Source organism: Bubalus bubalis, chromosome 3 (genome assembly GCF_019923935.1).
Source record: "Bubalus bubalis isolate 160015118507 breed Murrah chromosome 3, NDDB_SH_1, whole genome shotgun sequence".
NCBI classification, from domain to species: domain Eukaryota; kingdom Metazoa; phylum Chordata; class Mammalia; order Artiodactyla; family Bovidae; genus Bubalus; species Bubalus bubalis.
Window position 1 is genome coordinate 108,766,252 of NC_059159.1, and position 15,848 is coordinate 108,782,099.

A 15,848-nucleotide genomic window follows, 5' to 3' on the forward strand; every position below is an offset into this window, starting at 1 on the left:
ACTTCAGCACAGCTTAGCCCGCCTTCCCTTTGTTCCTCATTCTGCTGGTTTCCACCTCAGAGCCTCTGCCCTTGCCTGGAATGCTCTTTTCTCATTTCCTCCGCTAGCTCCTTCTTCTCCAGGATTTAGCTCAAGTATCACTTTCTCTGGCAGGCCTTCCCTGCTTCTCTCTTACATTCATTCTGTTTTTTCCTTCATGACACCTATCACCACCTGAAATTATCTTGATCCTATGTAGGTTATCTTGTTCTTTTCCTGTCTTCCACACCAAAACGTAAGCTCTGAGACCTGCTTGCCTGGCTCCCTCACTGCCTCAGCCTAGCCTATTGTAGATCAGACATGATTATAGTGAGTGAGGACCTGCAGGGGCCTCAGTGAAGCTCATCTTTAATAAGGGAGTTAACTAGATGAACGTGACTAGGTTTAAGTGGAAGCATCCTCTCAACGATGCCAGCGTGCTCGCTGGGGCATTTCTAGAAAGCTCGAAGGAGGAATTCTTACTAGGGAATTAGGGAGCGGGGGTGGTGGTGGGGGTAGTGAAGAAAACCTGTGCCGTGCAATCTTTCCACCTGTTGGAGAGCGCAACAGTCCCGAGCGCTATGTTTTAAGGGAAGAGCTGGCATAGAGTCATTTGAAAGCTTGCATTGTTGGGGTTTTTGTTTTTGTTTTGACAGGGGGACCTGATTAAAAGCAGTCAGAAGATGACGAGGTCCCGCTCTCCCTCCTCTCCTCGTGGACGTTTCCTTGAGCGCTGAAAAGGCTTTCAAAACATTAAATGCAGCTGACATTTTTTTTTTCTGAGTTAAAAAAAATATCGGCAAAATGCAGAAACATACAGAGCAGTCCTGTGGCCGCTTCCCGGGGGGTGGTCCCGTGTGCCACCCCGTCCCATTCCCGCCAGCTCGGGTCTCCCAGGACCCTGGAGGGGTGGAGGGGAGGGGCATGCCCTGTGACGCTACCAGGCAGGGACTGCGCAGGCGCCGGGGCGGGCTCTCGCGCAGTCGCGCGCCGCGCTGTTCGCGCGGGAGTGGGACGCCGGGGCGCTGGGGCTGTAGGAAGGTGGGAACGGAAGCCACAGCCGAGAAGAGAGACCGCCAGGATGGCGACACCGAGCAGGAAAACATCCACTCAAAGCCCCCTGGCCTCCAAGAGAGCTATCCTGAGTGATCCCTCGTCGGAAGTCCTGTGCAAGAAAAAGAGTTCGGTCCCACCGGCGGCGCCACGGCCACTGCCGTCGTCCGGGCCTTTCGTGGAAGGCTCTATCGTCCGCATCGCGATGGAGAACTTCCTGTGAGTGACCGGAGGCCGTGCCGCGGCGTGGGAGGCCGGCACACGAGGGCCGCAAGCTGCGTGCGTGCCGGGGGCGGGTCTGTAGAGGTGTGCCTGGCTTTTGAGGCTTTTGGTAAATTCGTCCGGGGATTGCGGTGAGGATATTTACTTGTGGGCCGTGGAGATTGACGTGTTTGTTGATGTAGGTGTGTGCCTTGTGTATTGCAGTTTTTTAATTCTTAATGCCCAAGTTTGAAGGCGTCAAATGGCGGGCGGTGGACGTAGTAGGAATTACATCTCCCGCGCTGGGAGTCACGGCCTGTAGACATAATCTGTAATTCACAAAACTATGGTCCTGGGAAGTCAAAAAGTAACGGTTAAATCAGCGACAGTGACTCTGTGCTGTGGCACATTTCGTGAAGAGATAGCAGTTGCCAGGTGGACAAAGATGGTGATGGTTGTGATGGATGGAGACGTTTCCTGAAATGTACCAGAAAATTAAGCCCAGATCTCAGTTGTTGCGCTACCCAGCAGAGCCTTGCTTGACTCCTTCAAATCTGACTTTCTTCCTGGTTGCTTGCTCACCCTTCAGACAACTAATCATAGTATTCACTTTAGAATTTAGTAAAGATGTTGAAACACAACTACCGTGTATCCGTCTAGCACCTTGCAGTTCATTTGTCTATTATATTTTAAGCTTTCACAGTCGCCTAAGGAAAACAATTACAGTAACAATAAGGACTTTTTTTTAAAGCATCTATCCTGTGCCAGGTATAGAAATAGGTACTTTATTTACACAGTACCCTCATTCATTCCTCATAACTCTTGGTAGCATCGCCACTGATAAGCTCAGAGAGGTTGATTTGCCTAGGTTTACTCAGCTGATAAGTAGCTGAATTGTTGTTTTAATTAAAATCAGGAAAGATAAATATAATCAAATGAAGTATCTACCATAATTATATATATATATATGTGTGTGTATCAGGATGCCCTGGGGGCACAAAGGATGAAATGATTAATTTCCTCCTCAGTTGTGAGAAGGGCCTTGTACTGGAGGATATGAAAGTCTTAAGGGAAGAGCATGGCACTGCCTGAAACAGTTTGCTGTATTTAGTAAGTTTCCAGTATCCTAGTATGATTAGGACATAGGATGTGAGTGAATGTATGGATAGAGTGATACTGATGATATATAGCATTATTGAGGGTATGTGTTTCCTGTGCTGAGAAATTGCAGCTTTATCCTGTAGGCAGCCAGGATGCATTTTCAGTAGGGCATCATATGTGGTTTGGGCTTCTTAGGTGATGCTAGTGGTAAATAACCTGCTTGCCAATGCAGGAGGCTTAGGAGACAGGGGATGGATCTCCTGGAGGGCGGCATGGCAACTCACTCCAGTATTCTTGCCTGGAGAATCCCATGGACAGAGTAGCCTGGCGGGCTACATCCATAGGGTCACAAAGAGTTGGAAACGACTGAAATAGCGCACACACATGCACCCTCATGTGGTTTATATTACTTTGGAAGCAGTGTGAAGGATGATTTAGAAAGGGTGCAAGATTGGAGGCAAGAAGGCTTTTACAATATGAAGGCAGAGATGATCGGGATTTGAGTCTCGCAGTGGGAAGTAGAAGCAGAAAGAATAGATTTGACAGGATTTTGTCTGCAGATTAATTGCGAGGCATCAGGGTAAAGGAGAAATGGAGCATTTTTCTCAAGTCTCTATCTTGGCTAATTGGTATAGAGCTGTGTCAAAGGAGGAGTAATTCTGGGAGGATAATAATAAATGCCTTTTGTATCTTGTATATTGAAGTTTCCTGTGGGGCATCTAAAAGGTCTTCTAAGGGCAGTATTTATAAGGGTTCAGAGCTTATAGGAAAATGTTAACAGATGAGAGACTTAAGAATCATGCATATAGGTGATTGTTTAAACTGCCTCGAAGGGTATAGAAATAGAAGCCCAAGTACAGAGTTCCAGAGGAATGCCAACATTTAAGGGCAAGCAGAAGAACTCACAGATTGAGAAGGAACTGTTCAGGGAAGTAAGGGGAGAACCGTGGGAGAGTATTATCAGAGAACCCAAGGAAAAAGAGTGCTTCAAAAACATCATATGATACAGTGAAGTCAGATAACAGTACAGAAAAGAACCTGCTGCATTTAGCAGTCAGGAAATCTTTGGCGCTTTGAGGTAGGGGAAGTGGAAAACTTTGCAGTCATAGAAGAATGAATGAGTGTGAGGAAGTAAAGCTTGGATGTGAAAAGGAGAAAGAAAAGGTAGCTGGAAAGTGCAGAACTAAGTAAGATTTTGTTTATTTTTATGAGAGGACTTTGAGTTTTAGGAATGCAGTAGGAAGAGTAGGCCTAGAGAACTGAAAGGGCTTGGAAGAGAGTAGTCAAGGGAAAGATTCCTGAGAGTTCACCAAGTCCACTGGGATTGAGAGTGGAGGGAAGAGATTTCTAGGCAGAAGTAATAGCATATGCAAAGGCTTTGAGAAGGAAGGAAGCATAAGATAGTCAAGAAACTGAAAGAAATTCCTTATAGGTAAACTTTAGAGGTCTAATTAGAGAATAGGGGAAGGAGATAGAAAGTAGAAAAAGATGATCTAGACCTAAATTATGAAGGGTCCTATTTATTTCTTTTTTTAAAAGCAAGGTATGTCAGATTTTCTTGTTTACCAACATTATTTGGTGATAAATGGAGTGATGAGTGGGTGGGTAGTGTGAACAGAGGTGGAGGAGATGAAGAGAATCAAAGATGATGCCTAGGTTTCTGCTGTGGGCAGAGGAATGAATAATGATATCCTTCACTAAGAGACTACAAGAGTGGTTTTAGATTTTTTTTAAGGCTTATGAAAAAGTAATTCCGGTTTCGGACTGTGAATTTTAAATTATTATAGCTAGGCTCAAACACATCTTTATTGATCAAAATAGCAACCATTGCAATCAACACATTTTTGCCAACAAGAAATAAGTTTGTTTATTCTTGTAGCATAAAAATCCATCCTTCAGGATTTGACGAACTCTTTGAAAGCATTTTCTGTCTCATGCTGGTTGTGAAAGTGATTTGCATGCAAACCGTTGTTGAGATGCTTGAAAAAGTGGTAATTGGTTGGTGATAGGTTATATGGCCGTTGAGGCAAAACTTCGTAGCCCAATTCTTTCAACTTTTGAAGAGTTGGTTTTGTGATGTATGGTCAGGCATTATTATGGAGATGAATTGGGCGCATTCTGTTGGCCAGTGCTGGCTGCAGGCATTGCAGTTTCTGTGCATCTCATCGATTTGCTGAGCGTGCTTCTCAGATGTAATGGTTTCTTTTCACCAGGATTCAGAAAGCTGTAGTATATCAGATGGGCAGCAGGCCACCAAAAGAGTGACCATGACCTTTTTTTGGTGCAAGTTTGGCTTTGGAAAGTGCTTTGGAGTTTCTTCGTGGTCCAACCACTGAGGAGGTTATCACCGGTTGTCATATAAAATCCACTTTTCGTCCCATGGTTTGTTGTTGCATACAATAAGAGAAGATGACACTTCAAAACAACGATTTTTTTTTTCTTGGTCGATTCATGAGGTACCCACTTATCGAGCTTTTCCACCTTTCCAATTTGCTTCAAATGCCGAATGACCATAGAAGGACTGACATTGAGTTCTTGGGCAACTTCTGGTGTAGTTGTAGGAGGTTCAGCATTGATGATCCTCTCTGTTGGTTGTTGTCACCGTCCAGTTGCCGGCAGCTGTGCTGCTCATCTTCAAGGCTCTCGTCTCCTTTGCAAAACTCCTTGAGCCAGTGCAGTTTCATTAGCAGTTCCTGGGCCAAATGCGTGGTTGATGTTGTGAGTTATCTCTGCTGCCTTACAACCCATTTTGAACTCGAATAAGAAAACTGCTCGAATTTGCATTTTGTCTAACATCATTTCCCTAGCCTAAAATAAATATAAAATACACAGCGAGTAATAAGTCATTAGCAAAAAAAAAAAAGCCAAAAATGTACATTAAAATGATGTATAACATAACCACATATATTTGAAAATCTATTCCAATATCAAACAGCGAAGTTCAACAATGCAAAACCACAGTTACTTTCGCACCAGTGCAATAGTTTTGAATATGTTAAGTTTGAAGTGACCGTTGTGGGACATCCAAATAGAGTTCCTGAGGTGGGAATTGCATCTGTAGGTCATCTGAACCGACTTTCAGTATATAGATGTTACCTGAGACCATGGAGAATATATGAGGTACTAGATAAAGGATGTAAACTCACAAGAGGATGGCCTCTGAAATTAGCTTTTTCAGGGGGAGGTCAGACAAAAGGGAACTCACAAAAGGGAATTTCCAATAAACATATTGTAGAGTCAGAATGGTTTTTTTTTTCTTTTTTAAATGCGGAGGCTTTATTTAGTTTTTGGCAGCTTTTCGTGTTTATAGTATTTGTGTAACAATATAGGTCAGAAGTTTTCATGCTTTTTTCTGCTCTATTTGTTTGCTTAAATACCAGTTGCATCACTATTTTAGTAAGACAGTTTACAGCAGGAAATTCAAATATTAAAAGAATGGAGCTGCATGTGTTGATTAAGAAGCTCCAAGTCAGATAATTTTCCAGATGTCTGAAATTCCCAAACTCCCAGGGGCGGGGGAGCCTGGTGGGCTGCTGTCCGTGGGGTCGCACAGAGTCGGACACGACTGAAGCGACTTAGTAGTAGTAGTTTTATTTTAACTGTTGTAAAGGGTTGTTTCAAGACTCTGCTGTTACTAGAATAAAGCTTCTGAAAAGACAGATGGATGCTCTGCAGAGAAGTGGGGTTGGAAACCTGCCAGAAAATACTTTTCTTTACCACCTGTATTTATTTTATTACAACTTGGAATTTCAGAATGATTAATTTCTTGGAGTATTAAAGTTGAAGTGTGCTTGGTAAAATTATTTGAATACCTAGGAAGTTAGTAATAGGCTAAGCTTTTACTCTTGGGGAATTAGTTGGTAGCCAACTGAAACTGTGGGCACGGGACATTACTTATGGGGTCCAGTTCCAGATATTCAAGGACATAGTACAAAGATACTGAGTCAGTTTCCTTCACATCTTGCCATAGCTGTCCCTGAAGACTAATATGGATTAGATGCTCCTGTTGCAGGTAGAGAGCAGGACAGCATGCTGCTTTCTAGTATGAGGGAAATTTACAGACGTGCATGGTGATGATGCACTCTTGTTTCCTCCCATAGGAATAAAATTTAATTTGTACTAGAAATAGATCCTTTTGTGAATGTCTGGCAGTATATTAAAGGAAATTCATGTTATTTTAAAAAGTTAAATTAAACTATTGAGTTGATACATCTTCAGTTTTCTAATTATAATAAAAGTAATTCGGTTGACTATGATAAGTTTCTAGTAAGCATTTTAATTCAAGAGAAATATAAATGTAAAATACACAAATTTAGAATGAGCTGTCACTTCACTTACATGTAATTTGTTTAAAAATCATTTGTACAGTAGCTTTGATGGACTTTCTCATGTATTAGAATTACTAAAGAATAAATTATATCAAACTTCGCTCTATTTAGCAGACTTAATATTTGAGAAAAATTATGTGAAGTTTTATTTTCCCATGAATGTTCTAATTTTAGATATACTTTGTCACTTTTTCATTTCTCTCACTGACAGATTTTTTTTTCCCTCTAAGTTATTAACAACCTATAAAGTAATGTTACATTAATATTTATAAGGTTAATTGGTTTTTAAAGAATTTGAGGAAACCTATAGTTAGTGATAAGGGTAAAGCAAGAAAAAGTGCTTTAGTAGGAAAATATTCTTCACTTCTTATCTCTACTTAATAATCTCACCTCTTTATAATTTAGGACATATGATGTCTGTGAAGTATCTCCTGGGCCCCACTTGAATATGATTATCGGAGCTAATGGAACAGGGAAGTCCAGCATCGTGTGTGCCATTTGCCTTGGATTAGCAGGCAAACCTGCTTTCATGGGACGGGCAGATAAGGTAAGTTAACATAGGTACTTTTAACAAAATTCAAAACCATGAATCGCTTTTGGTAACAAATCAATTTCTACATCTTAATTCTTGGGTATGGCAAATGTGTTGTGCTTGAATATAAATAATGAAATTGGCAGGTAGAGACACTGAGGGAAGATCTCCATTTCCAGAAGTAGTTTGCTATATACCTAGAGAATTCTCCAAGTGTGTAACACCTTCAGCCTTAGAAATAGTGTAAGATACAGCTGTTTAAATGTATTGATGGACTTGTGAAAAGGAGATGTTTCCAAAGGGCACAAATAAAGTAATTTGGATCCGAAGATTTCTGCAAGCTCTGAAGTTGTTTTCCCAGGGTTATTTGCTTACCTTGTGCCCTGAAACCTGGCTTTGAATTCGTTGCATAGGATTGGGGGTCCTGAGGGTGTAGAAGAGTTAGAAGATAAAACTATGAGTACTGTGTGTAGCAGGAAAAACAAAAAATCACGAAGTGGGGCTACTTATCTCATTGTTATCTCTGAATACAGTAGTAGAAGGAAAAAGAAAAAAAATCTTTCAAACAAGCCTCAACACATACATTGTAATTTTAGTTTAAAGTGTCTTCACTTAGTAATATCTCTGGCAGAAGCAAATGAAATCCTCTGAAGGAAAATGTCTTCAATACAGTCCTCAAAAGAAATTTAAAGTTCCAAGAAATTCATGAATCCATACCCCAAAAAATAACAAAGCATAGGAGGAAATGAACCACTAAAAATGAGAGCTAATAAAAACAACAGGCTATACAATCTGACCTATAGAGCTTGTATATATAGAATGTAAACTAGGAAGATTTAGTTTATTTAAGAACTGAAAGAAGGTTGCAAAGAAGTAACAAAAAGATAAGGTAAATTTGAAAAAAGAATCATTGAGAATATAAATAAAAATACATGGGAGAGAAACTTGATGGACAGGTAAAACAAAGCAGACATAATTGAGAATATGTGAACCAAATACTTGACAGTTTTTCTAAACATGAAATACAGAGCTAAAGCGAAAAAATAAAAAGTAATGAAATCAAGATTGAGACCTGATAGTTGAAGGAAAATAATGGACTAAGGAAGAGGCAATATTCAAAGAAAGAATGACTAAGAATTTTCCAGAAATGTTGAAAAACTTGAATCCTCAGATCCATTGCACCTAAATATATTCCAGATGGCGTAAAAGAAAGAAATACACAAATAGACACATTGTAGTAAATTTTAGAATACCAAACATGGTAGTCATATGGTCACAGAATGTGACGGGGTTGAGAGAACAGTCTGAGATCCTCATAAAGGAACTTTGAAAGTGTTTAATTAGGAAGAAGGAAAATTATCTCAGACTTTAATTATCTCAGAAGAAAGTCTGAAAGGTAAAAAGATGTGAGCAATGAAATGGTAAACACATAGTAAGTGTTAGTTGCTCAATTGTGTCCAACTCTTTGCAATCCCATGGACTGTAGCCCACCAGGCTCCTATGTCCATGGAATTCTGCAGTCAAGAATACTGGAGTAGGTTGCCATTCCCTTCTTCGGGGGAACTTCCCAACCCTGGGATCGAACCCAGGCCTCCCACATTGCAGGCAGATTCTTCACCATCTCACCAGTGAAGCCTACTAAATACTAAACATGTAGTAAAGTTATGTGTAAACTGTATAAAATAATACTGATGTCTCGTGTCAATTTTTTAAATCAAAGAAGATACAACTAAATGTTGTCAAAGCTGTGATCAAAGTATTCTCTGTATTGTTGGGAGAAAGTTAAGATAATTGGTTAGCTTAAGAGTTTATTAAGTTAAATATGCATGTTAAAGTTTGTAGAGTAAACCAGTTTAAAAAAAAGAAGTCAAAATATGTAACTTCCAAACAGGAAAGATTAAAGTAGGAGGAGCGAAGTAGAGGAAAAATAACCACTGCCCAAACAATCCAGAAGGAGTCTTGAGAAAGGAGAAAGAGAAAAGAAACAGAAATGTGAAAAAGGACATCATTAGACAACATAAAAAGAGTGGAAATCCATGCACAATACATTTCACTGTAATTATGACTGCCACCAGGTCATTACAAGAATACAGCAGAGGTTTATATATTCATAATGTAAGAATATTATGAGACTCATTCCACTAAAGCGTAAATATTTTAAAAGTTGTATATATTTCCGTCTGAGCCATCGGGGAAGCCCCGTATATATTTCTACAGCTATTTAAATTATCAAAACTAACTCTAAGTAGAGAAGATAAATTAGCTGGTAAGTTTTTTCTCATAGAGAACACCAGACAAAAACAAAATGTGGATTAGTCCTAACAGCAAAAGTTGCTGTTTACACAGGGAAATGTGACTTTAGGTACCCAAATCAAGCAAGGATAGCATGAGAAAATAAAAAGCCCCTTTCACTCATGAATCTGGAGGCAAAAGTCACACACAAAAAAGGAACTTTAGCATGTTGAATTTAATAATATATAATGCACTGTGACCAAATCGAAGTTATTCAAGAAATGAGAGGTTGATTATTAGGAAAAAATTAACATGATACACCATATTTTAAAGAAGCAGAACTCAATAATTTCTCAACAGCTAAAAAGCATTCAGTTAAATTTCACAGTAATTTATGATTAAAAACTCTTTAGTAAACTAGGAATAGAATGGACGTTTCTTAATTTCAGGAGATATCTATGAAAATGTACATGTCAAGGTTACCTACTATCATTACTATTGAACATTGTATTGGAAGTTCTAGATAGAAGAGAAAAGATATGTGTTGAAAAGAAAGAAAACTCTGAATCATAGATTGTAGGAATGTCTGCTTAAAAACCATAAAGAAATTCTGGCTAAGCCTCCCAATGGATTAATATGCAAATTTAATAGGGCTAAATCACCTATCAACAGAAAATTGGATTAAAGATTTACTGAGCATGGCCCCAACCCTTCAGAACAAGACCCAGTTTCTCCCTCAGTCAGTCTCTCCGGTCAGGAAGCTTCCATAAGCCTCTTATCCTTCTCCATTATGGGGCAAACAGACAGAAAACCACAATCACAAAAAACTAACCAATCTGCTCACATGGACCACAGCCTTGTCTAACTCAATGAAACTATGAGCCATGCCGTGTATGGCCACCAAAGACAGATGGGTCATAGTGGAGAGTTCTGACAAAACGTGGTCCACTGAAGAAGGGAATGGCAAACCACTTCAGTATTCTTTCCTTGAGAACCCCATGAATAGTATGAAAAGGAAAAAAGATAGGACACTGAAAGATGAACTCCCCAGGTCGGTAGGTGCTATGGGAGATCAGTGGAGAAATAACTCCAGAAAGAATGAAGAGATGGAGCCAAAGCAACAACACTCAGTTGTGGATGTGACTGGTAAGGGAAGTAAAATCCGATGCTGTAAAGAGCAATATTGCATAGGAACCTGGAATGTTAGGTCCATGAATCAAGGCAAATTGGAAGTGACCAAACAGGAGAAGGCAAGAGTGAACATTGACGTTTTAGGAATCAGTGAACTAAAATGGACTGGAATGGGTGAATTTAACTCAGATGACCATTATATCTAGTACTGTGGGCAAGAATCCCATAGAAGACATGGAGTAGCCATCATAGTCAACAAAAGAGTCTGAAATGCATTACTTGGATCTCAGAAACGACAAATAATCTCTGTTTCTTTCCAAGGCAAACCATTCAGTATCACAGTAATCCAAGTCTGTGCCCCGACCAGTAATGCTGAAGAAGCTGAAGTTGAATGGTTCTATGAAGACCTCCAAAACCTTCTAGAACTAACACCCAAAAAAGAATCCTTTACATTTTAGGGGACTGGAAAGCAAAAGTAGGAAGTCAAGAAATAGCTGGAGTAACAGGCAAATTTGGCCTTGGAGTATAGAACATAGCAAGGCAAAGGCTAACAGTTTTGCCAAGAGAACGCACTGGTCATAGCAAATGCTCTCTTCCAACAACACAAGAGAAGACTCTACACATGGACGTCACCAGATGGTCAGTACCGAAATCAGACCGCTTGTATTCTTTGGAACCAAAGATGGAGAAGCTCCATACAGTCAGCAAAAACAAGACCAGGAGCTGACTGTGGCTCAGATCATGAAAATAAATATTGCCAAGTTCATACTTAAATTGAAGTAGGGAAAACCACTAGGCCACTCAGGTTATGACCTAAATCAAATCCCTTATGACTATACAGTGGCAGTGAGAAATAGATTTAAGGGACTAGATCTGATAGACAGAGTGCCTGAAGAACTATGGACTGAGGTTTGTGACATTGTACAGGAGGCAGTGATCAAGACCATCCCAAAGAAAAAGAAATGCAAAAAGGCAAAATGGTTGTTTTGAGGAGGCCTTACAAAGAGCTGAGAAGAGAACTGAAAGGCAAAGGAGAAAAGGAAAGATAATTCCATTTGAATGCAGAGTTCCAAAGAACAGCAAGGAGAGATTAGAAAGCCTTCCTCAATGATCAGTGCAAAGAAATAGAGGAAAACAATAGAATGGGAAAGACTAGAGATCTCTTAAAGAAAATTAGAGATACCAAGGGAACATTTTATGCAAAGATGGGCACAATAAAGGACAGAAATGGTATTGACCTAACAGAAGCAGAAGATATTAGTAAGAGGTGGCAAGAATGCACAGAACAACTGTACAAAACAGATCTTCATGAACCAGATAATCATGATGGTGTGCTCACTCACCTAGAGCCAGACATCTTGGAATGTGAAGTCAGTGGGCCTTAGGGGAAGCATCACTATGACAAAGCTAGTGGAGGTAGTGGAGCTTCAGTTGAGCTATTTCAAATCCTAGAAGATGATGCTATGAAAGTGCTGCACTCATTATGTCAGCAAATTTGGAAAATTCAGCAGTGGCCACAGGACTACAAAAGGTCGGTTTTCATTCCAGTCCCAAAGAAAGGCAATGCCAAAGAATGTTAAAACTACCTCACAATTGCACTCATCTCACATGCTAGCAAAGTAATGCTCAAAATTCTCCAAGCCAGGCTTCAATAGTCCATGAATTGTGAACTTCCATATGTACAAACTGGATTTAGAAAAGGCAGAGGAACCAGAGATCAAATTGACAACATCTGCTGGATCATCGGAAAAGCAAGAGAGTTTCAGAAAAACATCTGTTTCTGCTTTATTGACTATGCCAAAGCCTTTGACTGTGTGGATCACAACAAACTATGGAAAATTCTTCAAGAGATGGGAACACCAGACCACCTTACCTGCCTTCTGAGAAAACTGTGTGCAGGTCGAGAAGCAACAGTGAGAACTGGACACAGAACAACAGACTGGTGCCAAATCAGAAAAGAAGCATATCAAGACTGTATATTGTCACCCTGCTTATTTAACTTACATGCAGAGTTCATCATGTGACATGCTGGGCTGGATGAAGCACAAACTGGAATCAAGGTTGCTGGGAGAAATATCAGTAACCTCATATATGCAGATGATACCACCCTTACAGCAGAAAGTGAAGAAGAACTAAAGAGCCTCCTGATGAAAGTGAAAGAGGAAAGTGAAAAACTTGACTTAAAACTCAAGTTCAGGAAACTAACATCAAGACATCTGGTCCAGTCACATCATGGCAGATAGATGGGGAAACAGTGGAAACAGTGAGAGACTTTATTTTGGGGGGCTCCAAAATCACTGCAGATGGTGAGTCAGTTCAGTTCAGTCACTCAGTTGTGTCTGACTCTTTGCTACCCCATGAACTGCAGCAAGCCAGGCCTCCCTGTCCATCACCAACTGCCGGAGTTTACCCAAACTTATGTCCACTGAGTTGGTGATGCCAACCAACCATCTCATCCTTGTCGTCCCCTTCTCCTCCTGCCCTCGGTCTTTCCCAGCATCAGGGTCTTTTCAAATGAGTTAGCTCTTCACATCAGGTGGCCAAAGTGTTGGAGCTTCAGCTTCAACGTCAGTCCTTCCAATGAACACCCAGGACTGATCTCCTTTAGCATGGACTGCTTGGATCTCTTTGTGATCCTAGAGGCTCTGAAGAGTCTTCTCCAACACCACAGTTCAAAAGCATCAATTCTTTGGCACTCAGCTTTCCTTACAGTCCAACTCTCACATCCATACATGACTACTCGAAAAACCATAGCCTTGACTAGATGGACCTTTGTTGGCAAAGTAATGTCTGTGCTTTTGAATATGCTGTCTAGATTGGTCATAACTTTCCTTCCAAGGAATAAGCGTCTTTTAATTTCATGGCTGCAATCACCTGCAGTGATTTTGGAGCCCCCAAAAAATAAAGTCAGCCACTGTTTCCCCATCTATTTGCCATGAAGTGCTGGGACCGGATGTCATGATCTTAGTTTTCTGAGTGTTGAGTTTTACGCCAGCTTTTTCACTCTCCTCTTTCACTTTCATCAAGAGGCTCTTTAGTTCTTCACTTCCTGCCATAAGGGTGGTGTCATCTGCATATCTGAGGTTATTGATATTTCTCCCAGCAATCTTGATTCCGGCTTGTGCTTCCTCCAGCCCAGCATTTCTCATGATATACTCTGCCCGTAAGTTAAATAATCAGGGTGACAATATACAGCCTTGACGTACTCCTTTTCCTATTTGGAACCAGTCTGTTGTTCCATGTCCAGTTCTAACTGTTGCTTCCTGACCTGCATACAGGTTTCCCAAGAGGCAGGTCAGGTGGTCTGGTATCCCCATCTCCTTCAGAATTTTCCACAGTTTATTGTGCTCCACACAGTCAAAGACTTTGGCATAGTCAATAAAGCAGAAATAGATGTTTTTCTGAAACTCTCTTGCTTTTTCAATCATCCAGCGGATGTTGGCAATTTGGTCTCTGGTTCCTTTGCCTTTTCTAAAACCAGCTTCAATATCTAGAAGTTCACGGTTCACGTATTGTTGAAGCCTGGCTTGGAGAATTTTGAGCATTACTAGCGTGTGAAATGAGTGCAACTGTGCAGTAATTTGAGCATTCTTTGGCATTGCCTTTCTTTGGGATTGGAATGAAAAGTAGCCTTTTCAATTTTCAAGTTTCAGTTCCAGTCCTGTGGCTGAGTTTTCCAAATTTGCTGGCATATTGAGTGCAGCACTTTCACAGCATCATCTTTCAGGATTTGAAATAGCTCAATTGGAATTCCATCACCTCTGCTAGCTTTGTTCGTAGTGATGCTTCCTAAGGCCCACTTGACTTTATATTCCTGCAGCCATGCAATCGAAAGACACTTGCTCTTTGAAAGAAAAGCTATGACCAACCTAGTCAGCATATTAAAAAGCAGAGATATTACTTTGCTGACAAAGGTTGATCTAGTCATAGTCAAAACTATGGTTTTTCCAGTAGGCAAGTATGTATATGAGAGTTGGAATATAAAGAAAGCTAGGCGCCCCAAAATTGATGCCTTTGAATTGTGGTGTTGGAGAAGAGTCTTGAGAGTCCCTTGGACTTCAAGAAGATCCAACCAGTCCATCCTAAGGGACATCAGTCCTGAATATTCATTGGAAGGACTAATGTTGTAGCTGAAACTTCAGTACTTTGGCCACCTGATGTGAAGAACTGACTCATTTGAAAAGACCCTGATGGTGGGAAAGATTGAAGGCTGGAGGAAAAGGGGATGACAGAGGGTGAGATGGTTGGATGGCATTGCCGACTCAATGTGCATGAGTGTGAGTAAACTTCAGGAGTTGGTGATGGACAGGGAAGCCTGGTGTGCTCTAGTGCATGGTGTCACAGAGTCAGACATGACTGAGCGACTAAACTGAGATGTAAGATAGTGTAACACTGACATTGCATCTGTGAATGCATTGATCTTGCATATCCTAACCTTCAGATATCTCAGAAATGTATGTTTAAGCCACCCACTCTGTGGGACTTTTGTTACAAAATCCTAGACTAAGGCAAGAACCTTTTTCATTCTTAATAATGATTCCAAAACCTTTTCTGTGAGTTATATCTATTGATTAGAATTAATAATAAACTTAGAAATAATTAGCAGTTTAGAAATAAGAACTGAGAACCCCCTAAAAAAGTTGTATAACAGAAATGAGTTGCATTTTCTGTGTTCACTAACAGTGAACAGTAAATGCAATTAAAATGGATATTATAGCAACAAAGGTATAAGTTACATAACTGCAAATAAAAGGTATGTATGCAGAGATTATAGTTTTTATTTTAAAATGTTAACGTTTGATACATGTCATGTCAAGTGTCATTCCAGTCAGAATCCTGCTACCTGCTACAGAATCCTGCTATAAAAATTACAAGCTGTTTCTAAAATTTAGATGAAAATACAGAGGGCCAAAAATAGCTAAGCTCCTTCTAAAGAAATAGGATAAAGTGGAAAAACTTGTCTACTGGATATCAAGATGATACAAAATTTGGTAAATTAAGACATTGTGGTGTTGATGTAGGGTAGACTAGTGTGATGTGACAGAATAAAGAGCTAAGATACAAAGCTTAGTAAAAACTTGATTTATGACAGAACTGACATTGTAGGTGAGTGAGGAAGAGACGGATAAATGGTACTGAGACAACTGGGTATTGGTATAGGAAAAGATGAAATTGAGTCCTTTCCTCATACTTTAACAAAAATTAGTTCCAGGTGGATTAAATATCTAAATGTGATTGACCAGGAAGTTTTT

At 40.2% G+C, this 15,848-nt stretch overlaps 1 protein-coding gene across 3 annotated transcripts in view; it reads left to right on the forward strand.

The window, feature by feature from the left end:
• The first annotated feature begins 362 nt into the window (after nucleotides 1–362).
• Nucleotides 363–15,848, forward strand: part of SMC5 (structural maintenance of chromosomes 5) — a 99,934-nt gene continuing 84,448 nt past the window's right edge. Inside the window, exons 1-2 of one of the 3 annotated variants that reach the window (XM_006080616.4) lie at nucleotides 363–1,290; nucleotides 7,107–7,248. In XM_006080616.4, the coding sequence (XP_006080678.2) occupies nucleotides 776–1,290; nucleotides 7,107–7,248 (657 nt within the window). In that variant the 5' untranslated portion in view covers nucleotides 363–775. The remainder of the gene's footprint in view (nucleotides 1,291–7,106; nucleotides 7,249–15,848) is intronic. The other 2 variants (XM_006080615.4, XM_044939949.2) reach the window with 2 other exon arrangements.